The following is an 11,872-nucleotide window of genomic DNA, read 5'->3' as shown; positions in this document are numbered from 1 at the left end:
GGGGGGGGGGGGGGGGGCTTTTAACAATATGTAAAGAAAAAAGGAAAAAAAAGAATTGTGGTTGTTTCCTGGCCAAACCCTATAGTGACCTTTGTCCTGACGTTGTTTATTTCTTTCTCCAGAGAGAGCAGTGACAGACGTTGTGGTCAGGAGGGCTGTTAGCCACAGGCAGTGCCTTTGGTTTGGACTCCTCTCTAAAACAACATCTGAGAGTGCACGGGTAAGGTGAATGTGATAATTTAGGCCTCGGGCACTTTTATTTTCATGATGTGTCATGGAGAAGGAGACCGGTAAACCAATCACTTTATTCTCTCCATCCCTCCTCTCCTCTCCTCTCCTCTTCCTCCCTCCCTCCTCCTCGTTGCAGTGCACAAAAGTGGAGGTGACGTCAGCATTTGGATGGCCTGGCTCGGAGCCCTCATCGCTATAACAGCAATGTTATTGCTGTTATAGCCCCCCCCCCCCCCCCCCCCCCCCCCCCGTCCATCAGAGATCCAGACGGGACGGCCTTCAGCGTGGGTTGTTGTGTCACACTTTACTAGGTAAAAGAAAAGAAAGAAAAAGTTCCCGGGCCACAGTGGTTACCTCCAATCTCGAAAAATGTCAAGGAGAGGACGAGAATAAGGCAAACCGGGAAAGTTCAAGTTATACTTAGCCATGTTTGTGGCTCCCAAATGAAAAAGAAGCAAAACTTCAATGTCCAGGTATATTCTAACATGACATTCACCAACAAAGCTGACACATTACAGCCTACGTGTACAAATAGCATTTTATTGTCACCATGAATCTAGTTGTGTCTTACCTCGAGGTTTAGAAGCTGTTCTGAAGCCTGAACAGAAAGAAAAGGCAACTGGGAAAATACTGGATATTAAAAGATACATTGAAACTCACGTGTTTTGGTCAAAAGGTATTAACCCTTGCGTTGTCATCCCGTCAAAACTGAAAATCTACTATTTTGTTGACACTTATTGATGGTAACTTTTTCTTACATTTTTGTCCCTTTTTTCAACGCTTTCTTTCAATGTTTGTCACTGTTGACGTTTAACACTATGTAACACTGACTTATTTACTTTAGTTGTACAGTTATTTTTGGGAATAATGGTTAATACATAAGGAAATTATACCTAATGTTTGAGTTAGAAAAACTGAAATTAGGATTTATATAGACTAAAATTAAAGGAATGGATGTTAATGGATAATCACAGACTGGAATATGTCAACTTTTACTCAATACTACTTTAGAACCACTTCAATTTTTTTTCTCCAAATGGTATAGAATTGATACCTATCAAAATCACCCCGAAAAGCGTTGGAATCAATCCTGTTATTTTGGGAAGAACATTGATATAGGAGAACGGGTCAATTTGACCCGAGGACAACATGAAGGTTAAATAAACCTTCAGGTGTTTAACTACTGTATGCAAGATCACTAATGATCTAAGAACCCCAACCAAATATTTAATAATTAATCATGACATATTAAAGCCCATCCAAAACCTTTTGATGATGCAGCTCTCAACCCCAATAGGCTGGTGCTGCAGGATTTAATCCACCACACTTTTTTTTTTTTTTTTTCCTTCAGCGGTGCACGACAAAGCGGAAACAGGAAGCATGGACGAGTCCGAGGGTAACCAGATGACAGGACTCTTACAGTGACTGCAAGTCTCTTGTAAACTTACTGGGTGAAAACAAAGCGTGTGTACGGAGAGCCTGTTAGCCCCATTTAGTCCCATTGTTCTGAATTGGGTTGCAGTTCCACTCGAGTTCCACTGGGGGTGATTGCCGTCCAGCGCAAAAATGAATGGGAATCTATGGAGCTAGACGGATAAATTTGTCTCTTTCGTCTTATTGCCGCCGATAAATCTCAGAATTGATTGTAGTTTTTGCAAGTTCAACATGATTTATAGATCCAAAGTTGAATGAACGAGTACTTATGTCCTTTTGATTTTTTAGAGGTTGAGTCGTTGCCCATAACATGCTAGCGCTGTGCTGATGAATGCCGATTGGTCAGTGAAGGACGGATTACGCCCGGAGGTCCCGCTTGACGGCATCCAAAGCGGAGCCAGAATGTCGGAGTGAGTATTTCGCAGTGGTCTTTAAGACATTAGTAGACCTCTTTCTAGCTTGAAAAAGCCACTTTAAAAACCAGCAGGGTGTATATCTTATCCTCGCCTTTGGAATCCAACATTCAAATTACTAGACAAACAATTATATCCTGGATATATAAGTGGACTTTGAGTCGTGTAGCTCCACTGAGTCCCATTCATTTGGCACTCACCTGTGAGCACCCCAAGTGGAACTCTGTGAGAACTGCAACCACTTATTAGAAGTTCTTTAGTTAAGACGAGTTCTGTGAAAGGTTTGATCTGACGAAGTAGGCCATCGAATTGTTGTGCAGACATTCTGAAGTATTCAAAGGGTCTCTCTTTGTCTATCATCCTCATTTGTTTCACGAGGACATTGAACTCACCATATTTATGTCTGGCAATATTCAAAAGGACAAGATTCTTTTTCTTGATTTCTTTGGAAGCAGGCTCAAAAGCAGCCGTTCGTCCTATCCATTGACTCCAATATCATCTAGCCGTTCTGTCATTGTTTACGTTTTTCTTCTTCTAGTCTGTAGAAATAGCAAGGCCGGTAGCCTTTCCTCAGTTGCAACTCCTCTGTTCAGAGGAAGACTGCAAATTGGGTTGCAACCACCAGGCATGAGTATAAATAGTTATGGCGCTCCGATGACATCACACTGTCCTCTGGGAACGGCGAGGACACTGAACGCTTAAATCAGTTTGGACTTACAGTGGCTACGAAGTCAAAATGATCTAAAAATTATCCAAAGCACAATGAGATCACAAAACAACATATGCACTTTTAAAAGGCTTCAATCAGCATCTTCTTTGAGCCACAGGGTCCTACTTTGTTTCATGAGAGATTTGTTTGTTCTTCTGAAGTTCTCCAAGTAGGCGGGGCTTTGTTGGAAACCGGCAATTTCATAAACTGTGGCACAGCAGAGATCAGGATTCAGCAATACTGTTGGAGGGTTCTGTTCCAGCAACCACGCAAGAGAAGAAGAGTTTTTAAGTTAAAGCACCCATATTTTGCTTATTTTCAGGTTCATAATTGTATTTAGAGGTTATATCAGAATAGGTTTACATGTTTTGATTTTCAAAAAGCACTATGTTTTTGTTGTACTGCAAATTGCTGCAGATCCTGTTTTCACCCCGTGTGTTAGAGTGAGACATCTCCCTTGTTTTAGCTACAGAGTGAGACATCTCACTTCTATACTATCTTTGTTGGGAATCGAACATAAGCTGTAGCTCAGTAAGATCATATCAACTAGATAACTCCTTCTCCAACTTTAGTCAGTCCAAGGCAGGATAAGCTGGGAGACTCCTTCTAGATGAGGGGTACTTGTGGAATACCTGCAGATCAGGGACAGGAAGTAGTTCTTTTGGAGATTACGGTGAACTAGTGTGTGTTCTAGCAGTATTTTTCCATTGAGAACGAGAGGGCTAACTGCTAACATGCTACGGTTAGCCACCTCGTCTTGGCTAGTTACATAGAAAGCCGTGCACATTTTATACAGCTCACCCGCAGACTCGAGGCAGAGGACATTCAGAAAGTCACTCAAAACAGCATGGCTAGTTCTTATTTCCCCAAGTTTGTATGCGTGTGGAAGCACAAGATGGGCTTAATATGGGCACTTTTAACTATTGATAAGATAATAAATCTACATGTTCAACCCCCACAATGTGTAGGTTGGTGCCAAATCCTCAAAAACAAAATCGGAGTAATGTTAGAGACAAATCTAAGATCTGAAAACAGATTGCCACGGGCTTAAGGTCATAATGCTTTTCAGATAATTCTTTTTTAATAAATAGTTCTAGTCATGAAAACCCGTTCGGTAAGCTCCACCATTCAGACACGCTGCAGTTACCACCTTGAAGCGCTGCGGTTGGAGGGACAGACTTATTATAGGTGAAACAAAACAAATGGAAACAGAGCAGCTGAAGGCCTGGAGCTGCATGCTCTCTGTGAATGAAACCGGTTTCCACTGCAGCTTCATTCCCTCTTTGGCCACACTATTCTACTTTTTCTATAATCCCGTTAAAATGATTTATGGTGTAGTCGGCTGGTTCAGTTAAAAGGGCTGAAACCTATTTAAAAGTATACAGAGAAAATACATTTCACTCCGATGACTGTTCGGTTTAAATCACTTTATGTAGTGATGAGACTTGATGGCCTATTAAACCAGGTGTACGTCAACATAAAATCCTTGTTTAGTAGTTTGATTACATGTACTGTATGACGAAGAAAATGAAACACGTGAATAAATAAAAGCCTGTTTGTGAGCAATAATGAAGACTGAGTTATGAGAAGGTCAGAAGCAGAGAGGAGCGAGGGCGGGGTGGGACATTTAAAAGATTGTGTCCGTCTGGCTAATGGTTCTTTATGGCTCTCTTACGTCCTCAGATGGGCAGAATGACTGGCAGAGAGCGTGACCACTGGTTACTGTACATCACCTCTGTTCGCCCCCTCCAGCAGACGTCCCACTCAGCGAGACCGCCTGCCACGGTGAAGCGAACCACTTAAACGCCATAAAACCAACAGACTAAACAGCCATTCGTCATTACTGCGCACACATGAGCCTCGTCACACGCAGCAGTCTTAACTGTCCCACTCGGTGACTCAATGCGCACATTAAAACTTCATCAAGTATTACCGATACAAAAAGGTCTGACCACTCAAACCTCAAACCGCCGTTTGTAATGTCCAGAAATAAAGCAATCATGGGTGAAAATGCTTTAGTTGGTCACTTTTATTGAATTTGTGATGACTTGAACTGAGTGTAAAACAGCACTGTGCTACTTGAGATACAAGTGTGGGGGGAAAAAATGTAACACAATACGTAGGATGGATTCATCTTCAGTGTGTGGCTAGAATCCAGTTTCCTGACCTGCCCAGTTGGGTGTCTGGAAGAAAAGCGGGAAGAAAACGTAAAATTAGACCATTTGTGGATCACTGAGACTGATCAAAACTAAATTTTGTTGTTTGATTGTGGGAAATGTGAAAAAGTAGCATACATGTGCAAGCAGTTAAGTGCTGACGTTTGGCTGTGGGTTGACAGGGACCCTGAGCAGCCGTCCCAGATGGTTGGCAGTAAATGTTCTCTATATGTAAGTGATTTGTAGCCTTGAGGACAGCAGGATGTAATGGTGCTCTGTGAGTTGTTTGCAGCCTCTTTTGTCTAATTACAAAAACTTCTTAATGAGGGGAGGGGGGGGGGGATTGCTGTTTAACGGGACAGGGTTATTGCAGCACTCCTGCTGCAGATATTCAAACAATAGGGAGGAGGGTACTTGAGCACATCAAAAGCTAACCACTTAAGTGCTGCACAGTTAAAGAGTTAAACAAGGTAACATGCTTGTTGTAACTCTGTGGCCTTGGTGCTGTCAGGTGTCGGACCAATCCATCTGATTTGACAGACGTGCTGGTCTTTAACGAACGGGGAGTTGTGTGAAGCAACAGCTCAGAATACAGTATGTGTGTGATTATTACATTCTGTTTAGTTGGGAGTACTTTAACAGTCTACATACCACTAAAACACACATGGTCAACATCAAAAACACACTTAAAATGGGATGAGTGGACTCTGAGCCAGACATCTGCAACAGGTCCTAAGTGCAGGGAACTCCAGGCTTTAAGTAGCGTTCACTTAAAGCTAGTGTGAGGGTCCAGATTATTTAGGTTGCTGAGCTGAGTCACAGAGCGCAGGCATCGTTTTATGGTTGTTTGGAATCTACCTTGTCATTAGGCCTTTGAAGAGCCATGGAGGGATGAAAGCGTTAGCTCTGTTAAACTTGCTCTTACTGGCTTTTCGTGTAAAGAGAGCTTTTGTTGATGGTTGTTCATCAACATTCTTTGGCCTTGTTCTTTTGAGCTGATCATTTGAGACACTTTGAACTGCCCTGAGTTCATGTTGACCTCCTAGCAATCTGATCAGTTAAGGGAGGGATGGTTTCCTTCAGGGACAAGCTGGGAGGGGAGGTTTGTGTGCATTTTGTCATTTTGTATGTGTAGCATGTGTGCTGTACTCGCCTCAGTCTTGGTGCTCTGGGCTTGCTTTTTCTCAATGTTCATGGCCAACATTTGGCTGCGGAACGAGAGGCTCTTGGTCTTCTCGATCACCTGCTGGTAAGGTGATATGGCGTTGTTCCCCATGACCACATGGCCCTAGAAATATGGACAACAGTGGACAACAGATTTACAACAACAACCAATAAGCCAATCACATTTGGTCTTGCAGACACACCGTCCTGCAAAAACCAACCAGAGGCAGCATAGGTCCTTTTCCCATCCACTGTAGGCACATCTAGATAATTCTATGTTATTCTGGAGGACTGGGCTATGATTTGCTGATTACAGAGAACTGTTGTAATGTGTACGCCAAAGCATGCAGGTTCAACATGGAGCCTCACCAAGAGGACCTTACTAAGATGAAATATGCTAACAATGTCCTTACATTGAACCCTTCAATCCCAAATTCAGGAAACAAATAATGCCTCAAGTCAAACAGAAAGAGCATCTAAAAGGCCGTATGACCGTCACTATTACCTAGAGTTGGGCGATATGGAGAAAATCGGATATTACCAGATTCCTGACCAAATACAAATGTTGATATTGTGACGCTATTGTCGGGTTGACAATTGGTGCTTTCAGTAGATATTTTTATAATGAGATTAAAATGTAAATGTAGAAATATAAATAAGCATCTGTAATTTGACAAAGCGGATAGAAGAACTGCGAGACTGTAATGCAGCCTTTAAACCAGGAAAAGACAACACTTGTGTCATCTTACAATCCAAAACCGAAGACAATATCTAGTCCCTTCCATCAATATCAATATAATAGCAACATAATGCCAAGCCTTACTACCACCGCCGATTGGCAAAGGGCTGTTTAAAAAGCTTCATTAGTTAGGCGCTGAGCTCAGTGATCGAGTAAGAAGACAGAAGCTCGATGGTGTTTTTTTTGTCTCCAACGTCACCTTCCAGGCAGCTATCCCCTGAACATAACCATTGCCGCGCTGCCTGGAAGGAGATGTTGGGGCAAAAAACACCCAGACCGAAGGTCTCACCAGTTTGGAGTCTATCTTTGCGTCCAGCCTGGCGTTGCGGATAAGATTGACGATCCATCTCTCAGCATCCTCGGGCGTCATGTTCAGTTTGTCTGCCAGCATGCTGTTGAGGAAACATAGTGAATGAGACTCTAACCTGGGTATAAGGCAACAGAAAGGGTAGAAAAGGTCTGTCTCAGTGCTGGACAGTGTTCAGATGCTAAGGAATCAGTTAATAGCGCTCCTGACATGGGACTAATACTACCATATGTGAAGACCTCATATAGTTAAAGAATTATTTACTAAAATCACTAGTGCTTTAGATTTGTGATGGAGCAAATAAGCAAACCAAACCTGAAGTCTGCGCCGACCATGCATTACAACTTGGTGTTCAGATTCCACTATATTGTTTTACTTTCTTAGCCATGCTAACAAGAGAAACTCTCTCCCCATCTACCAGATGTATTAGTGCAGTTACTTTGCACAGTCACACATGGTTCGGAGACAAGGTTTTCTAATTACTTTGGTGATTTCTCAACCTTTCCCCTAATGCAATCATCTGATTTAAAACCTTAGTCTAATAGTTTATGATCTGCAAAACTCATCAGCCTCAGCTGTACTTTGTGGTTAGTGCTAATAGCAAATGTTATCATGCCAACACATTTAACTAAGTCAGTGAACATCATAAACTGTATACCTGCTAAACATCAGCATGTTACCATTCTGATTCTGAGCGTTTTTAGCATGCTGACATTAGCATTTAGATAAAACTAACTGCTGTGCCGAGTTGAGGATCACAGAGCCGCTACTATTCTTGTTCAAAGGACCAATGTCTACAAAAATGCAGAATAAAGTACTGCAGTTGTTGCAGATTCCCTAGTAAGATTAGTCCTTTTCAAAGAGTGACTTCAACTGAACTGGGCTGCTGTCTGAAAGTGTTGATGCATGTATGAAATATGTAATGAATGGACTCAAATAACTGTCAAGACTACACTACATTCATGGATGTTGAACATTAGGTGCCAAGTGACTAGTTATCATTTTCATTTAACAGTATTTATGGATGGCCAACATGTTGTGTTCAGAAGAAAAAAAAAAAAAAAAATCTAATGGGCCTCTGCTAATGGCAGCTTGATTTACAGACTTGTATGATTAAGTCAATTAGAAGTGCTGGGACTACCCCATGTTGTGAGCCTCTGTGGCTACTTATTCTTTTAATTTATTTTTTGTACCTCTGTCCGGGACATACTTTCTCCCCACCTGTCTGCTAAAGCTCGTCATAACACATTGGTCAAACAGGGACTGTCCTCAAAATGAAAGCCAGGTTGGAGACCGGCCTGCTCTTTGATACAGCTAGACATGGATGTGTCACAGTAAAGGGAGGGGAGGTATGAGGGTGGCTGGGATTCTTTGATCCAAAGCTTTCCCCAGTGCAGCTGGCTTCCCTTGTGGCTTTCAAAATAACTAGACCCCCTCAATAACCCCTTCCCCCCTACGTTTCCTGCCCCCTTCCTCTTTTCTAACCCCCACCACACTCCACGCCTACCGCATTTCTTATAAGGGCCCCAACAAATATACTCACCCCTCTGTGCACTGCTCACAATTACTACAGCAACGCTAACTCTCATCTCAAAAGCAAGACACAGACCCCTCTCACCCCTGAAAAACTGTACTAACACACACTTAATGAAATACTGTAGGCTCAAATTTGTCATTGTGTATAGCCTGTGTGTGTGTGTGTTTGTACAAAATAGGGGTGAAAAGGTCTATATCAAAACAATTGATTCTACTAATTATCACTTCCTGGTCCATTCATCACATTTTGTAAGACCTTGAGTAAGCTAGAATTTGCCCAGACAACACATCTCACGCAGTGGTTCTGCAAACACAGATTCCACCACCCGCATTACTTATTTTAACTGTCACTCTTAGAGTGTGACTTATTTAAGAATTCTTTTGGTGGAAAGTAATCTGTGGGATTGGTGATAATGTCTGCCTCACCGCAAGGCTAAAAAGTAAACAAGACTACCACTTTCGAACCCCTTAATGGTGGCAAAACCACATAAAGAGGGGAAATGAAATGATGTCAGAGTCTGGATGGGGCATCAAAAGCATAAACAACAAATAAAAGCATTGCCTCAGCATAATGAGCAAAATAGGGTTTCCGAGTGACAGTGAATACCTCTCGCCACTTTCACCACAGTGAAGTGATGGAGGAGGTGGACAACAAGAAAGAAAAGCATAAGGGATAAGGAATAAGGGATACAGAGAGTCTGATCAACCTGTCACTCACACCAACAAACGGCTAATATAGCATAGCTGTGCTGGACAGCTGATTACACTTCAGGTCTTCAGAACCTGGAGAAAATGATGCTTGACAACGAAATTGCTCCTATGAATCATTACTGGGAACCTAACAAGTTTGAAAAAATTTGTCAGCTGTCCAATGACGCAAGTCAAGGTTGTGATGGATAACACATGTCGGTGGTCAAAGGAGTTTAGTCCACTCCACAGGCCTGGATCTTGCTAAGGTAGAGGAAATGACTGATTAACAGTTATAGCTCATAGGACTGCACAATTAATCGAATTTTAATCGCGATCACGATTTTTACTTCCCACGATCAAATTTGCGTGATCGAGCAATTTTCTTTTAAAGCGTCATTTCATAGAACGCTCAGTTTTTTTGCAAAGCCAATCTACCGCTCCGTAAACCACTGTCTGCTCATGAGCCAGTCAGAGTAGTTCCCTGCACCCTGTGCAGCTTAGTTTCAAGATGTAGACAGTCACAGAGGACTGAGTAACGGGAGGCAAACTCAACAGATAGCAGTCGGTTATACGTCGGTCTCAAGGTTTACCAGTTTACCAGTAAACGCAACACTTTGTTTTTCAGACAATCGCGGTGACCAGTGCTAGTAACGTCCATTATTAGTTAGCTCCTCTAGGATGCACCGGTGCTAATGTCCTCGCATCCGCTGCAATGCTCTTTATATGGATATGGTTTAATTTTGCGTTACATGACCCATATCTTCTGTAAAGCCGTGCCTGTGTTGGATCTCTCCTCTACTCTCTCTCGACTTTCTCTCCACACCCAGCCACACAGCGCCGCCGGTCCACACTTCTGACATTTGTCAACAGTTTTAATTTTTTATTAACACAGCTGTATATTGTTAAATATGATGGGTTTCCGCGGGTAACTCTGCTATCGCGGCGGCCATGGCAAAGAACACAGAAGAAGTTATTGAATGCAATTAACTTCAGTTGGTAGAGTACCAGCGTGTGAGACGGAGGTGCTGGACCAGGACCAGGACCTGGGCCAGAGATGTGACACATGGCCAGAATCTCATAGTTCATAAAAATGCAGCGCAGTGAAGATACAGACGTTTCATTCACACAACGTGTGTATCCGCCATTCAACCCGTGCTGGACCCGTTCATAATGATCATTTTGGCCATTATCGTGCAGCCCCAATTGCTCATATTAATAGCTTAATCAACACAACATTTTGATACAAGCTTTTACACACACGCGAGCGAGCACACACGCGTACGCAAAACTACAAAAACAATTGTAAATACCTTTACTTATTTACCTAACAATCAAGTAATCAAATTTGAATGAAATGTGTTATTGGTTCCCATTTTACCCGTGTGATTAAGTGATTGCTGTGCAGGGGTACTGGGTGTTTTGTTTGGCAACTCAGTAAAGTGGGGGCACATGTCAGTCAAGTCCAGGTCAAATATGACGATCAAAACAAACATGGTCTGGTTTCCTCACCGGGGAGTTAAGCTAACCCTTAACCCCTCCAAACGTGATCCGTGCAGAACAACACAGGAACACAGATTGCCCCAAAGGGCCCAGGGCCTTGGCCTGTACCAGCCAAAGTCCTCTAATCTAATTTAAAAAAGAAAGTCTGGCAATGTTTTCCTCCCAGGAAGGACATTTGTATTTCAGAGGAGGGTTACTTTATCTCATTGTCTCTCTGAGAGGTGTACAACTGCTACCCCAAACTTAAACCTTAGGGTGAAAGTAAGATGTGGGAGGCAGCAGGGACGGACTTAAACAACCTACACTATTGACATCCTTTGGCCCTTAAGCCAAGCAGACTGCCTCCATCACTGGTTTTGTTTTACACAACCATGATCCTATTCCTTGGGGGAGAGGGGAGATCACTTTCATTTCGACCCCTTACTCACTCTGGCTCCTGAGCTTTCGACTTCAGGCTAGTGGACTCCTTTGGGTCTCAATACCCACCTCACACTTGAAGAGAGGGGTCAGGCACTAAGGTTTAACTCTGTTAGAGAAGAGAGGAAGATCCTTCTCAAAATAGCCCCCTTCTTAACATGGCTGGCCTAAAATTAATGCATTGTTAAGCACTAACATATGATAGTGTTTGGGAGAATCCAAGCCGTTTGGAGCAACCTCGCTTTTAGCTTGGGGTTAAAATTGATTTTTCAGGGAAACCGAAATGATTGTGTGGTCGTTTTAATGACTCAATTGTAAGGTGGAAAGATCTTCAGTGTTTCCTCCAAATACACAAGTCACTGCGTCCAACTACCAGTGAGCTGTTGTGTAAAAATACAATCTATTGATGGAGGGTGGGGGGAGGCTTGGGTCTGAAGCATTAACTCAAAATGTCAAAGGACAAGTGTGCATTTGAGGTCAAAGCCGGGTCCCGCCACTGAAACTATCATGGAAGGACTAAGGAAATAAACCCTGTAAATCATACAAGGAAAACAAAGCTAAATTGGAAACACACAC

General features: G+C 42.6%; 1 protein-coding gene and 1 long non-coding RNA gene across 2 annotated transcripts in view; one reads left to right on the top strand and one right to left on the bottom strand.

Moving 5' to 3' along the window:
- Positions 1-127: 127 nt before the first annotated feature.
- On the top strand, positions 128-556 carry LOC117945775. Its single transcript, XR_004656891.1, has 2 exons — positions 128-220; positions 368-556. It is a non-coding gene; the product is annotated as an uncharacterized LOC117945775 (long non-coding RNA).
- A 4,242-nt stretch (positions 557-4,798) lies between these two features.
- Positions 4,799-11,872, bottom strand: part of LOC117946459 (eukaryotic translation initiation factor 3 subunit E-A-like) — a 29,465-nt gene continuing 22,391 nt past the window's right edge. The window contains exons 11-13 of the mRNA XM_034874622.1: positions 7,136-7,238; positions 6,097-6,231; positions 4,799-4,970 (exon numbers count right to left, since the gene is read on the bottom strand). Coding sequence (XP_034730513.1) covers positions 4,935-4,970; positions 6,097-6,231; positions 7,136-7,238 — 274 coding nt within the window. The 3' untranslated portion in view covers positions 4,799-4,934. The remainder of the gene's footprint in view (positions 4,971-6,096; positions 6,232-7,135; positions 7,239-11,872) is intronic.

Source organism: Etheostoma cragini, chromosome 6 (assembly GCF_013103735.1).
Source record: "Etheostoma cragini isolate CJK2018 chromosome 6, CSU_Ecrag_1.0, whole genome shotgun sequence".
Classification (NCBI taxonomy): Eukaryota; Metazoa; Chordata; class Actinopteri; order Perciformes; family Percidae; genus Etheostoma; species Etheostoma cragini.
This window is presented reverse-complemented; position numbering and strand designations above follow the sequence as displayed.